Source organism: Bombina bombina, chromosome 7 (assembly GCF_027579735.1).
Source record: "Bombina bombina isolate aBomBom1 chromosome 7, aBomBom1.pri, whole genome shotgun sequence".
Taxonomy (NCBI): Eukaryota; Metazoa; Chordata; class Amphibia; order Anura; family Bombinatoridae; genus Bombina; species Bombina bombina.
The window spans coordinates 129135959-129152414 of record NC_069505.1 but is presented as its reverse complement, the minus strand read 5'-3'; the positions used below and the strand labels follow the sequence as shown (position 1 = coordinate 129152414).

General features: G+C 43.4%; 1 protein-coding gene across 1 annotated transcript in view; it reads right to left on the bottom strand.

The window, feature by feature from the left end:
- Window positions 1-1159: 1159 nt before the first annotated feature.
- The window catches only part of CREB3L1 (cAMP responsive element binding protein 3 like 1), a 231122-nt gene continuing 215825 nt past the window's right edge, over window positions 1160-16456 (bottom strand). Inside the window, exons 10-12 of the mRNA XM_053720296.1 lie at window positions 10654-10780; window positions 4218-4428; window positions 1160-1837 (exon numbers count right to left, since the gene is read on the bottom strand). Coding sequence (XP_053576271.1) covers window positions 1813-1837; window positions 4218-4428; window positions 10654-10780 — 363 coding nt within the window. The 3' untranslated portion in view covers window positions 1160-1812. The remainder of the gene's footprint in view (window positions 1838-4217; window positions 4429-10653; window positions 10781-16456) is intronic.

Below are 16456 nucleotides of genomic sequence, written 5' to 3'. Positions count from 1 at the left end.
TATATTTATCTTATCAATGTTATTGTTCTTTAAAAGGCTGCATTGAGTAGTAAAGAAAGAGTAATGCATAAAATACTCGTCTCTGTGTCTTTAATAAAATCTAGATTATACCTTCAAGATATTAGGATAATCGGAATTTTATGCCGATCTGTTATAACATATGCTTGACATTTATGTTACTAATTGTGTGGGAAAAGGATGCTGAGCTTCTAGTTTCCATATACATTATATCTCAAAACTTACCTCTCAAAACGTCCTAACCTTTGACTGTTTATGTGAACTGTGTTAAAGCTACAATAATACAATTGTACTAATTAAACTACATAGTCTGCTGAATACTTATGTGTCAGCTCTATGTGAATCAATATATATTGCTGCATAAATGCCAGCTACAAAACAAACTTAAATCGTCATATTTTGTCCTGAGGCAAGCTAACTTATCAATCAGAAGTTAGAATATTGCAGAGAGTGACCTGTTACAAATTTGTCTAGTATTGAACTACCTCTGCAACTAGCTCATATGTAATTCTCTTAGAGGTCCATGAGTGACCATCTCTATCAGCTGAGAGTAATTCTACATGTGGTTATCAAGAGATACATATCAAATACCGCTAGATGGCCCACAAGTGGTCAGCTTAATAGCCGCTCATAGGATAACATTATTATTATTATAAAAGAGGTTTCTAATGTATGTCTTACCACAAGTCACATAACCAACTATTGCCAGTATATATAGTATTTTGCTGTATTGTACTCTTGACTTCTGTAATATGACTTTCATTGTTTGTTGATACATAAGAAAAACTTCAATAAAAGAGTAAAACAGGAAAATATATATAAATACATTAAAAAAACATTTATGTCATGCATCAAATTCCCCCCCTCTCCCACCCCAGCAGGGACGCCATAATGCGGTCGCCTGGTTAGCCTCTATTGTAGCACAGGCCTTGCATAATATCTTTTTCCCCCCAAATTTCTCTTGCTACATTGAGAGTTTACCTATTTTGCTCTTTGTTTCTTTTCTCACCTATTGTTCTCACTAAACCATGTGGTTTTTCTTTGACATTTTCTTCTTTTGGGCTTCTTGACCTCCCTCTCAAACACTATCTTTTTTATCCACCTCTATCTGTTTCCCTCTCATTCCGACAGTACACACAGATTCATTTTGCTGATGCTATTTTTTTATTTTGCTTGATTAAAGCAGGCACATTGCAAAGATCAGAGTAGGAAGTGTAACAAAACTCCCATGCATATAAAGCTCGCGCTAACTATCAAATCATCTCCAGAAATCCAGATGTGGTCTGTACAAGGGGGCAGCAGGCAGGAGAGTGGTCTGGAGGCTAATAAGGGCCTCATGAGTCCTTTGCCAGCAGTCTAAGGATGAATGTTCTTTGTTTAAAAAAAAACAGTATGAGGTGCGAGTTTCAAATCTTGATGATTCCATCTGATAGGGAAGGGTTTAATAAAAGTAGACTCCCCTTTATTAGATAGCAAATGTAATCACTGGAGTTTGTCAAAGGTGAAAAAACTCAAAATGGCCTTAGCTGCAGCATAGTCGGCCTTCACTTAACCAAGAACGGGCACAAAATAGCGAAGTGATCTCCGCCTGGAGCCTTGCTGAGTCAGTCTTGCTGTACTCCAAAAAATTCAGTTAAAGGCTTAGAACACCTAAGGGTGAGCTGGTGTGAGTGCTGGAGTCTGGGATTTCCCTTAGATTCTTAGTCTTTGACTCCAGACTTCCAAGCAATTCTCCACTTCCTCCTTGCTTGTGGCATGTTCAGCTACTGACCCCCTCTCCAGCTGCCCCTGACCCTACAAGAAACTGGAGCCTGTGTCCCTGCAGACAGAAAACAGAATCTGTTACTGATCAGACAAACATTTGTTTTATTCAGAATGATGAATTTTTAGTTTTATAATATAACTATTAAATCAGAAACTAGTAATAAAATACCAACATCAAGAAAACTATACTTTGCCACAATTCTATTATCTTGATTGCAACCCATTATTTTTATTTAGTCTGGAAAACACTGGATGGTTGTCATGTGCTTTTATCTGCTGTGTTTCTAAAAATACCACAACAAGAAAAACTACTGGGATCCCCATAAGCTATAAAGTAATTTAAAGGAGCCTCATCACCCAGCATGGCACCTTAGCTTATAGCCCACCTAGCACCCAAGGTACCCTCCAGCCTGCCGAAGAACCTAATCCATTGTTAGGAAGGCCCCATTCCTACAAAAAGACACCCACACCCATAACCATCCAGCTCAAAACTCTGGGATTCCCACTAGCAAGGCCTAGCACACAAATAATCCTCCTCTGAGTATCCCCCAGTACAATAATATCCCAAAGTGTACTTATCTAGCTTAACCCACAGAGTCAAAGTTTTCCTGTACTGCTCAAAGGTCCTTGGTGATAACTGACACTATAGAAAAATACAATTGTCTTCATTTAGAGAGATTTTTAAAAGATCCTTGATTGGATAATTTCTTAAAGGGACACTGAACCCAAATTTTTTCTTTTGTGATTCAGATAGTGCATGACATTTTAAGCAACTTTCTAATTTACTCCTATTATCAAATTTAGTTCATTCTCTTGGTATCTTTATTTGAAATACAAGAATGTAAGTTTAGATGCCGGCCCATTTTTGGTGAACAATTAAATAAATTCATCCACCAATAAAAAAGTGCTGTCCAGAGTCTGAACGCAAAAAAAGCTTAGATGCCTTCTTTTTCAAATAAAGATAGCAAGAGAACGAAGAAAAATTGATAATAGTAGTAAATTAGAAAATTGCTTAAAATTGCATGCTCTATCGGAATCACGAAAGAAAATATTTGGGTTCCGTGTCCCTTTAATAAGGTTTAAGACTAGATGGAAATTCAAATTATGGATCTTCAATGCTCTATAAATAAAGCTGGATTCTTGTTCTCAGTTGTCACTGAGAATCTTAATGGAGAGGACTTTAACGAGCGATGCCTCAGGCCGTTTTTAATGTTTCACACAGAAAGGCAGGAAGAGGAGTAAAATGAAGGGCGTGGCCTTGAAATCAGGACTGAAAACAATGCTTTGTTGTATATTAAAGGGATAATACAGTCAAAATCAAACTTTCATGATTCAGATAGAACATACAATTTTGAACAACTTTCCAATTTACTAATGGTACTAAATTTACTTTGTTCTATTGGTATCCTTTGTTGAAAAGTAAATCTACCTAGTCACAATATTGTTTCTAGCAGTGTTAGACATTGTTAATACTTCTGCCATAGAGTTTTAAAGACTGGATTTACTCTTCAACAAACGTTACCAAAAGAATGAAGCACATTTGTCAATAGAAGTGAATTGAAAAGTTGATTAAAATAGCATTCTCTATCTGAATCATGAAAGACTCTTTAAGGAATGGAAATGCACTCTGGGAGGTGAAGCAATAGGGAGCGCCACTTGTGTCCTGGTGGGGAATTAGAAGGATAATGGAGGCATGGTCCATTGGGTCCTAGGGAGGCTTGTGCTGGTTGGGTTGTGCTAGGTGTGAGGCATTGTGGTCATGTGGCAGTTCTGTACAATGGACGTTCTTACGGGTGATATTTTGAGTGAGGGTGGTCCCTTTAATGGTCACTTGGGTGCATATGTGGATTATAGGAGACTGTATGGGTGATAGAAACATTGGAGTTGTACTGGACAGAGCAAAGATTGTCCTGCTATAATATATGGTAGAAGACAAGAATTAAAGGGACATTCCAGTCATAATTAGGATCCACGTGGATGCTTTTCAGTTTTCAGTAGAAGCATTTTTGTAAAATACATTTATTAGCAAACATGCTTCTAATAAAACCTATATGCACCAGTATTTTAAATAAAGCACTTGCTCAGACAGCCTAAGCTGCTTGTACCATCAGGTAATGACTCAATTTGTTAATTGCTGACATGATACAAGCCCCACTGGTACTCTGAGCAGCTGCAGTATTTGAAATGCTGGTGAACTGAGAATATCTAACTATGCTTCACATGCACGTGCAGAGAAAAAATATTAACACTAAAACAGTGAAAACTTTTACTAGAAGCATTGTTGCTAATACATTTATATTGTAAATATGTTTCTATTCAAAGTGATATAATTCATCTATGTGTATTTCAATTTTGACTGGAATGTCCCTTTAAATCTGAGAAAGAGGACAAAAATAAAAAAATAAAAAGTTTGAACTATTAGACAAACATCTTACCCCTTCTTCTGCCTCCTGTTTATTTCATCTGTCTGGTTATTGGTTTCTGGTTCTCCCAGGTACTTGTCCCGTTCATGGGCTGTGTTCTCAAGGCGCTGGTTCAAAGCAGCTGATTCTGTGATCCAATCACCTCTGGTTGATATCCCCAACATGGAGTTGGGGACTTCCTCAGGTGACCCCTCATCATAGGACAGAAGGTTTCTTGAGCGGACTGTAAAATACACATATAGGACACAAAGTGCACAATTAGAAAGAATTACACAAACAAGGAGCGGGCGTGTGCAAATTGTACAAGTTACACGGGCTAATAGGTGGCATTTGGGAATAAAATTGGGTTTTGGACCTGTGCAAACTATATATCGATATATATATCCAGCAAAAGAAAGAGCATGCAGGAAATCAATACGTATTACACATAAAGGGAAAAGAAAAAAGCACATAGCTTACACAAGCGCACAAACTGGTAACATCTGTAGTAAATACTATAATATAAGATAGATCATCCTACGTATGCGCAAATGCCCGTAATCAATTCCAATGTAAATAATGAATAACTAGATTCATTGTTTACTTCTGGAGCTGAGAGCTATGGAATACTGTGATTTGTACTCCGTTACTGAGGGCATGATTCCCCTGCATAAACAAGCGTTTTAATTTGTGTAAAGTGATTGTTTTGGGAAACATGAATTGGCAATTTATTGGTGATATTTCTTTATTGATGAGCATTTATTCAGTGTACTTCTAATGTTGAAAAAAATATTTATTTCAATATGGGGACAATATGGCAAAAAATAATGTTATTATATTATTTATAAGTTGTGGTCACTTGATAGTGGTATGTGTATTGGGAGAGCATGATCCCTCTGCTCAAACGAGCATTTATTAGGTGTACTAATAATGACAAAAAAAAAATTGGGGACATTATGGAAAAAAAGAATGTTAAAAGTAATGCTAAGGATCGCTAATGTTATCCTCTTGTATCTTAGCAACTCTTATTCAATTATGAGGCAGACAGGGAATTTGTTTTATCTTCAAGTGGGCATGTGTATATCGTAAACTAGCAGGGAGGCAGTCAAGCTATGACAAAAAACGTATGTTCATCTCCTACGTGTTTTTTTTTTCTTGTATACAAGCTCTTTGACAAGCGCTTGGATTGGAAGAAAAAAAAAGGCCATTAAAAAAAGCACTCTAGTGTGGGGTGACCGGAGCATGCATATATTTGAGAGATAATTTATGAAATTAAAACTTTTACAAGCATAAATAGGGTAATTGATCAATGAAGGGGTCTTTGTGGCGAGATAGTCAGAGGCGCTAGTAATTAATTACCTATGCCACGTTCTTAGTGAATCACACTCCTCCCAAGTGTGATGGTAAATGTGACCCTAAAAAGAAAGGATTTAGAACGGGCCTCTGATGAAGTGAGCATAGACGCTCACGAAACGCGTAAGGCCACGTGATGCATTTCCGTGACATCACTTTCGATCGACACACCGCAAAGCACGCCATACGGCAGCGGTTTTTCCTTGTTATTAACAACAGAGGAGGAATAATTGCAACCGCAATAAAGATCCACTTTGCCACACTGGAAACAAAGTAACTGGTATACTCAATGACGTATCACATACAGCTACACTTGACAGCCAATCACGTACCGGCTATCATCAGATCACAAAGAGGCTGAAACCTGCACATAAACCACAAACTGAGCACCTTAGAACGAACTCTGCTACAACGGACAGTTGCATTTGCACATATAAGGAGTTTAAGAAAGCAACCAAACACCAGTTACTAATACGGACAAATAATTTTTCATACTATTATAAGGTACCTATAAACTAAGATTGTTTTTATCAAATATATCTACTTATTATATAGGGAGATTATATAGGGAGACGTCCCTATTTCTCATGAGAAACTTTTTATTGATAATAATTTTGAAAAACCGCATAGCGGAATTGTTTTTATAATAAAATATATTTGTATAGATCTAACCATTCATACCACATAGTGATATTTATTGATCCATACACTAATATCCACATAAGAACTTTATACTTATTAGATTAAGATTGCTGTTGAGATATAGGGGGATATTTATCAAGCCGTCAATCGTAAATACGCTGGAATTCCGCAGCGTAATTGTTGCAAGCTTGATCCGACCTAGTTATCATAGCCTACAGACCGGAAAAAGTTGACATTTGTGACGTAACATACGATCCGCCGGTCTCAATCCGCCGGAGATCGATGCTTACGTCATTACAGATGTTCCGAATACACATTTGGCTCTATTTGACACCTTTTCCCATTTATCAAATTTCTAACAGTTACGCGTGCGGCTATTCCGGCCCAGCGTACCTGGTTTTAAATCCGCCACCCTGGAGGCTGCGGATGCCATAGAAATCAATGGGAGTCTGAAAGCACCAAAAGCTTATGTTCATTGCTGGCAAATGTCCCATTGATTTCTGTGGTTAAAAACAAGTAACGTTTACACCTAACACCCTAACATAAGCCCAGATTCTAAACACCCCTAATCTGCCGCCCCCGACATCGCCACCACCTACATAATGTTATTAAACCCTATTCTGCCGCTCCCGGATCCCGCCGCAACCTAAATAAAGTTATTAACCCCTATCCCGCCGCTCCCGGACCCCGCCGCCACAAAATAAATGTATTAACCCCAAACCTCTGGCCTCCCACATCACTACCACTAACTAAACCTATTAACCCCTAAACCGCCAGCTTCCCAAATCGCCATAAACTAAATTAAGCTATTAACCCCTAAACCTAACAAGCCGCTAACTTTAAATTAAAATTACAACATTCCTATCTTAAAATAAATTAAATTAAACTACCAATTAAATTAACTAAATTACAAATTAAAAAAGCCCTAACTCTACTCAAATGATTTAAATCTACTATTAAACATTATTAAAAATTACTAAATTAACAAAAAAAATAAACGCTAAGTTACAAAAAATAAAAAACACTAAATTACGGAAACCCCCCCAACACATTATCAAAAATAAAAAAGAATTACACCTAATCTAATAGCCCTATAAAAAAAAAAACAACCTAGCCTACAATGGCCCTTAAAAGGGCCTTTTGTGGGGCATTGCCCCAAAGAAATCATTATTTTACCTGTAAAAAAAAATACAAGCACCCCAACAGTAAAACCCACCACCCAACCAACCCCCTAAATAAAAAACCCATTGCCCTGAAAAGGGCATTCGTATGGGCATTGCCCTTAAAAGGGCATTTAGCTCTTTTACCAGCCCAGACCCTAATCTAAAAATAAAACCCACCCGAAAAACCCTAAAATAAACCTAACACTAACTCCCGACGATCCACTTACAGTTATTGAAGTCCAGCCGGCAAGAAGTCTTCATCCAGGCAGCCTCTTCCATCTTCATCCAGCCAGCAAAGTCCTCATCCAGGCGACAAGAAGTCTTCATCCAGACGGCATCTTCTATCTTCATCCATCCGGCGCGGAGCGGGTCCATCCTGAAGACATCCGGCGCCGAGCTCCTCTTTATACGGTCGCTGCCGTAAACTGGAACTTCAATGCAAGTGACGTCATCCAAGATGGCATCTCTTGCATTCCTATTGGCTGAAAGGTTCCAATCAGCCAATAGGATTAGAGCTGCTAACATCCTATTGGCTGTTCCAATCAGCCAATAGGATTTGAGCAGCTCTCATCCTATTGGCTGTTCCATCCTATTGGCTGATTGGAACAGCCAATAGGATGAGATAATGTTTAATAGTAGATTTAAATAATTTGAGTAGGGTTAGGGTTTTTTAATATGTAATTTAGTTAATTTAATTGGTAGTTTAATTTAATTGTAGTATAATAGTTAGGGTAGGTTAATTAATAGTTTAAAAATAGTTTATTTTAATTATACAGGTAAGTTTAAATTTATTTTAAGATAGGGATGTTGTAATTTTAATTTAAAGTTAGCGGCTTGTTAGGTTTAGGGGCTAATAGTTTAATTTAGTTTTTGGCGATGTGGGGGGCTGGCGGTTTAGGGGTTAATAGGTTTAGTTAGTATAAGTGATGTGGGACGCCAGAGGTTTAGGGGTTAATACGTTTATTTAGTGGCGGCGGGTTAGGGGTTAATAACTTTATTTAGGTTGCAGCGGGGTCCAGCAGTGGCGGGATAGGGGTTAATAACTTTATTTAGGTTGCAGCGGGGGTCCGGGAGCGGCGGGATAGGGGTTAATAACTTTATTTAGGTTGCGGCGGTGTCGGGCAGTGGCGGGATAGGGGTTAAACATTTTAGTATAGTGGCGGCGTTTAGTGACAGGGTATAAATAAAGTTGGTAAAAAGCCGAATAGACGCGAGATCGATGACTGTTAACAACAGTCCGATGCTCATCGCCCCGTACATGTTAGGCGAGCGTATTGGTGCTGGCGAATGCAGCATAGTTGAGGCTTTGATAGATATCCCCCATAGGGATTCACAATCTTTCTATCTACACATATGCACTAAGAATGTTCTCCCTCAGATTAATATATCTTACCCTGTTTATAACAGATCCCCTAAATTAGAGGGACTTTCCTTGAATCTTGGATTCAAAACATCCTGTATATCTGTTCTTTAAATAAATAATAGAATATCACCTTAGCTTTTTAGAGCCTGTTCTAAATTGATCAATGAAGGCCATACTTATTTATTACGCTTGAATGATCACAACTTAGCTAATAACTCAAATGTACTATCACTTTAAAGGGATGTTACACAGTCTGTTTCATTTTTGTAATAAAAAAAGCAATAAGCAGTTGCTTATACTTAAAGGGACACTAAACCCAAATTATTTCTTTCATGATTCAGATAGAGCAGCAATTTTAAGCAACTTTCTAATTTACTCCTATTATCAAATTTTCTTCGTTCTCTTGCTATCGTTATTTAAAAAGCAGGAATGTAAAACTTAGGAGCCGGCCCATTTCAGGTTCAGCATATTTAATTGTGTTATACTGTGTTTTTACTGTAAATATTTCACATTCCAATGTTCTGCACATAGAATATGTTCTAAGTATTTCTAAATAGATATTTATATATATATATATATATATATACATACATACATATATTTGTTTATATCTATACCTATATATAATTATATATATATATACATATATTTGTTTATATCTATACCTATATATAATTATATATATATACATACATATATTTGTTTATATCTATACCTATATATAATTATATATATATATATATAGTTATAGCTATATATTGTACCCTATGCTATAGAAAAAAAGTGGAGGGAGGGATGGGATGCTACACTAAGAAAAAGTGGCGAGGGAGGGGCCCTCAGTGACAATCAGTTGGGGAGTGTGAGGGGCACTACTACACTACAGGAAAATAAAAAAAACAATAGTAAACATTAAAAACATGTGTCAGTACCTATGATGATGGCATCTAGGGAGGGGGCGGTTATATATACCATATATATATGTTTGGGAAGGATCAGGTAGGTGGGAGGGTAAGGGAAGGATCCCTACACTGCAGAAAATAAAGAAAATCAATTAATAAAAAAAAAAAAAGAAAGGTGATAAAACTTCATACTGGCTGCCAGTATAGCTTTTTTTTTTTTTTTTCACAAAGGGGATGGCCAGAAAAGCTTTTATAACTATTTGTGTTATGACTGCACAAGCAGTATTTAAATTATTTCAGTGAGAAACCCAAAGTTTGTGGCATGATCAATACCTTGGGTTGGCTAGTAATAAAAATATATAGGGGCCTATCTAGGCCTATCTAGACTCGCCAGAAAAAGCAGTTATGAAGCAGCGGTCACAAAGAATGCTGCTCTATAACCTGTCCGCCTGCTCTGAGCAGGCGGACAGACATCGCCGGAAATCAACCCTATCGAGTACGATCGGGTTGATTGACACCCCCTGCTGGCGGCCCATTGGCCGCGAGTCTGCAGGGGGCGGCGTTGCACCAGCAGCTCTTGTGAGCTGCTGGTGCAATGCTGAATACGTCGAGCGTATTGCTCGCTGTATTCAGCTAGGTCTGGCAGACCTGATCCGCACTGTCGGACTTTCTTAAATAGGGGCCATAGTCTTCTTGATAGGGAAATAAAAAACAAAGCTCTATTTCTGTTTAAATGGAGTGATAGCAAAAGTGCTAAAAAATTCTCTGGTCTTCTCTGCGTTTTTCTCTGAAATTCCGGTCCTTAAGGGGTTAAAGTCCCTGTAAAATATTACTTAGATTCTGGACCTGATTTTAAAACATTTAAAGTTTACCATCACTTTAAGGCTGTGTATTTCTTTATTACCCTACAATCAATAGCTAATGAGCAGAATTCTGTTAATATTAACTGATAATGTCTGAACGTGAGGCTCATGTCGTCCTCAGATAGCGAATTAATGCTATAAAAATAAAATCATAAATGAAACAAGATCACTACATATGACACTTACCCTGGCTTAGGGTGTACAGGTCAGGAGCCAGGAGCGGGGTTGATCTCACTATCTGAGAACCAGAGGAAAATTCTGGTAAAGATGGGATCATGGACCCAAAAGCAAGAACAAAACACAAGATCACAACCTGTAGAGTGGACAAAAACATTTTATACCCAGTTAATTCATATAATAGGCACTCTCTTAGTCTGTCAGTGTCACACACCAGAGAGGGGCTCCCTCAGTCTGTCAGTGTCACACACACACACACACACACACACAAGATAGGCACTCTCTCAGTCTGTCAGTGTCACACACACAGGAGAGGGGTTACCTCAGTCTGTCAGTATCACACACACACAAGATAGGCATTCTCTCAGTCTGTCAGTGTCACACACACACACACACACACACACACACACACACACACACACACACAGGAGAGGGGTTACCTCAGTCTGTCAGTATCACACACACATAGGAGAGGGGCTCCCTCAGTCTGTCAGTGTCACACACACACACACACACAAGATAGGCACTCTCTCAGTCTGTCAGTGTCACACACACAGGAGAGGGGTTACCTCAGTCTGTCAGTATCACACACACAAGATAGGCATTCTCTCAGTCTGTCAGTGTCACACACACACACACACACACACACACACACAGGAGAGGGGCTCCCTCAGTCTGTCAGTGTCACATACACAGGAGAGGGGCTCTCTCTCAGTCTGTCAGTGTCACACACACAGGAGAGGGGTTACCTCAGTCTGTCAGTGTCACACACACAGGAGAGGGGCTCCCTCAGTCTGTCAGTGTCACACACACACAGGAGAGGGGCTCCCTCAGTCTGTCAGTGTCACACACACACACACACACACACACACACACACACACACACACACACACACACACACACACACACACACACACAGGAGAGGGGATACCTCAGTCTGTCAGTGTCACACACACAGGAGAGGGGCTCCCTCAGTCTGTCAGTGTCACACACAATAGGGGCTCCTTTAGTCTGTCAGTGTCACACACACACAGGAGAGGGGTTACCTCAGTCTGTCAGTGTCACACACAGTAGAGGGGCTCCCTCAGTCTGTCAGTGTCACACACACACAGGAGAGGGGCTCCCTCAGTCTGTCAGTGTCACACACACACACACAAGATAGGCACTCTCTCAGTCTGTCAGTGTCACACACACAGGAGAGGGGTTACCTCAGTCTGTCAGTGTCACACACACACAGGAGAGGGGTTACCTCAGTCTGTCAGTGTCACACACAGTAGAGGGGCTCCCTCAGTCTGTCAGTGTCACACACACACACACACAGGAGAGGGGCTCCCTCAGTCTGTCAGTGTCACACACACACACAGGAGAGGGGCTCCCTCAGTCTGTCAGTGTCACACACACACACTGGATAGGGGCTCCCTCAGTCTGTCAGGGTCACACACACACAAAGTAGAGGGGCTCCCTCAGTCTGTCAGTGTCACACACACAGGAGAGGGGCTCCCTCAGTCTGTCAGTGTCACACACACACACAGTAGAGGGGCTCCCTCAGTCTGTCAGTCTCACACACACACAGGAGAGGGGCTCCCTCAGTCTGTCAGTGTCACACACACAGGAGAGGGGCTCCCTCAGTCTGTCAGTGTCACACACACACAGTAGAGGGGCTCCCTCAGTCTGTCAGAGTCACACACACAGGAGAGGGGCTCCCTCAGTCTGTCAGAGTCACACACACAGGAGAGCGGCTTCCTCAGTCTGTCAGTGTCACACACACAGGAGAGAGGCTCCATCAGTCTGTCAGTGTCACATACACACACACACACACACACACACACACACACACACACACACACACACAGGAGATGGGCTCCCTCAGTCAGTCAGTGTCACACACACACACAGGAGAGGGGCTCCCTCAGTCAGTCAGTGTCACACACACACAGGAGAGGGGCACCCTCAGTCTGTCATTGTCACACACACACACAGGAGATGGGCCCCCTCAGTCTGTCAGTGTCACACACACACACACACACACACACACACACAGGAGAGGGGCTCCCTCAGTCTGTCAGTGTCACACATACACACACACACAGGAGAGGGGCTCCCTCAGTCTGTCAGTGTCACACACACACACACAAAGGAGATGGGCTCCCTTAGTCTGTCAGTGTCACATACACAGGAGAGGAGCTCTCTCAGTCTGTCAGTGTCACACACACAGGAGAGGGGCTCTCTCAGTCAGTCAGTGTCACACACACACAGGAGAGGGGCTCCCTCAATCTGTCAGTGTCACACACACAGGAGAGGGGCTCCCTCAGTCTGTAAGTGTCACACACACACACACACACACACACACACACACAGGAGAGGGGCTCTCTCAGTCAGTCAGTGTCACACACACACACAGAGGAGATGGTCTCCCTCAGTCTGTCAGTGTCACACACACACACACACACACAGGAGAGGGGCTCTCTCAGTCAGTCAGTGTCACACACACACACACACACACAGAGGAGATGGGCTCCCTCAGTCTGTCAGTGTCACACACACACACACACACACACACACAGGAGAGGGGCTCTCTCAGTCAGTCAGTGTCACACACACACAGGAGAGGGGCTCCCTCAGTCAGTCAGTGTCACACACACACAGGAGAGGGGCTCCCTCAATCTGTCAGTGTCACACACACAGGAGAGGGGCTCCCTCAGTCTGTAAGTGTCACACACACACACACACACACACACACACACACAGGAGAGGGGCTCTCTCAGTCAGTCAGTGTCACACACACACACACAGAGGAGATGGTCTCCCTCAGTCTGTCAGTGTCACACACACACACACACACACAGGAGAGGGGCTCTCTCAGTCAGTCAGTGTCACACACACACACACACACACACAGAGGAGATGGGCTCCCTCAGTCTGTCAGTGTCACACACACACACACAGGAGAGGGGCTCTCTCAGTCAGTCAGTGTCACACACACACAGGAGAGGGGCTCCCTCAGTCTGTCAGTGTCACACACACAGGACAGGGGCTCCCTCAATCTGTCAGTGTCACACACACAGGTGAGGGGCTTCCTCAGTCTGTCAGTGACACACACACAGGAGATGGTCTCCCACAGTCTGTCAGTGTCACACACACAGTAGAGTTGCTCTCTCAGTCTGTCAGTGTCACACACACACACACACACACACACACAGGAGAGGGGTTCCCTCAGTCTGTCAGTATCACACACACACAGGAGAGGGGCTCCCTCAGTCTGTCAGTGACACACACACAGGAGATGGTCTCCCACAGTCTGTCAGTGTCACACACACACACACACACACAAACAGGAGAGGGGCTCCCTTAGTCTGTCAGTATCACACACACAGTAGAGTTGCTCTCTCAGTCTGTCAGTGTCTCACACACACACACAGGAGAGGGGCTCCCTCAGTCTGTCAATGTCACACACACACACAGGAGAGGGGCTCCCTCAGTCTGTCAGTGTCACACACACACACAGGAGAGGGGCTCCCTCAGTCTGTCAGTGTCACATACACACACAGGAGAGGGGCTCCCTCAGTCTGTCAGTGTCGCATACACACACAGGAGAGGGGCTCCCTCAGTCTGTCAGTGTCACACACACACACAGGAGAGGGGCTCCCTCAGTCTGTCAGTGTCACACACACACACAGGAGAGGGGCTCCCTCAGTCTGTCAGTGTCACACACACACACAGGAGAGGGGCTCCCTCAGTCTGTCAGTGTCGCATACACATTATAGGGGCTCTTTCAGTCTGTCAGTGTCACACACACACACACACACACACACACACATATGAGAGGGTATTCCTTAGTCTGTCAGTGTTACACACACACACACACACACATATGAGAGGGTATTCCTTAGTCTGTCAGTGTCACACACACACACACACACACACACACACACACAAGAAAGGGGCTCCGTTAGTCTGTCAGTCTCACACACACATATGAGAGGGTCTCCCCCAGTCTGTCAGTCTCACACACACACAGGAGAGGGGCTCCCTCAGTCTGTCAGTCTCACACACACACAGGAGAGGGGCTCCCTCAGTCTGTCAGTATCACACCCACACAGGAGAGGGGCTTCCTCAGTCTGTCAGTGACACACACACAGGAGATGGTCTCCCACAGTCTGTCAGTGTCACACACACACACAGGAGAGGGTCTCCCTCAGTCTGTCAGTATCACACACACAGTAGAGGGGCTCCCTTAGTCTGTCAGTGTCACACACACACACAGGAGAGGGGCTCCCTCAGTCTGTCAGTGTCGCATACACATTATAGGGGCTCCCTTAGTCTGTCAGTATCACACACACAGTAGAGTTGCTCTCTCAGTCTGTCAGTGACACACACACATAGGAGAGGGGCTCTCTCAGTCAGTCAGTGTCACACACACACAGGAGAGGGGCTCCCTCAGTCTGTCAGTGACACACACACATAGGAGAGGGGCTCCCTCAGTCTGTCAGTGTCACACACACACAGGAGAGGGGCTCCCTCAGTCTGTGAGTGTCACACACACACACACACAGGAGAGGGGCTCTCTCAGTCAGTCAGTGTCACACACACACAGGAGAGGGGCTCCCTCAGTCTGTCAGTGTCACACACACACACACACACACACACACACACAGGAGAGGGGCTTCCTCAGTCTGTCAGTGACACACACACAGGAGATGGTCTCCCACAGTCTGTCAGTGTCACACACACACAGGAGAGGGGCTTCCTCAGTCTGTCAGTGACACACACACAGGAGATGGTCTCCCACAGTCTGTCAGTGTCACACACACACACACACACACACACACAGGAGAGGGTCTCCCTCAGTCTGTCAGTATCACACACACAGTAGAGGGGCTCCCTTAGTCTGTCAGTGTCACACACACACACAGGAGAGGGTCTCCCTCAGTCTGTCAGTATCACACACACACACAGGAGAGGGTCTCCCTCAGTCTGTCAGTGTCGCATACACACACAGGAGAGGGGCTCCCTCAGTCTGTCAGTGTCACACACACACACAGGAGAGGGGCTCCCTCAGTCTGTCAGTGTCACACACACACACAGGAGAGGGGCTCCCTCAGTCTGTCAGTGTCACACACACACACACAGGAGAGGGGCTCCCTCAGTCTGTCAGTAACACACACAGGAGATGGTCTCCCACAGTCTGTCAGTGTCACACACACACAGGAGAGGGGCTCCCTCAGTCTGTCAGTGTCACACACACACACAGGAGAGGGGCTCCCTCAGTCTGTCAGTGTCGCATACACACACAGAAGAGGGGCTCCCTCAGTCTGTCAGTGTCACACACACACAGGAGAGGGGCTCCCTCAGTCTGTCAGTGTCGCATACACACACAGGAGAGGGGCTCCCTCAGTCTGTCAGTGTCACACACACACACAGGAGAGGGGCTCCCTCAGTCTGTCAGTGTCACACACACACACAGGAGAGGGGCTCCCTCAGTCTGTCAGTGTCACACACACACACACAGGAGAGGGGCTCCCTCAGTCTGTCAGTAACACACACAGGAGATGGTCTCCCACAGTCTGTCAGTGTCACACACACACAGGAGAGGGGCTCCCTCAGTCTGTCAGTGTCACACACACACAGGAGAGGGGCTCCCTTAGTCTGTCAGTATCACACACACAGTAGAGTTGCTCTCTCAGTCTGTCAGTGTCACATACACACAAGAGAGGGGCTCCCTCAGTCTGTCAGTGTCATACACACACAGGAGAGGGGCTCCCTCAGTCTGTCAGTGTCACACACACACACAGGAGAGGGGCTCCCTCAGTC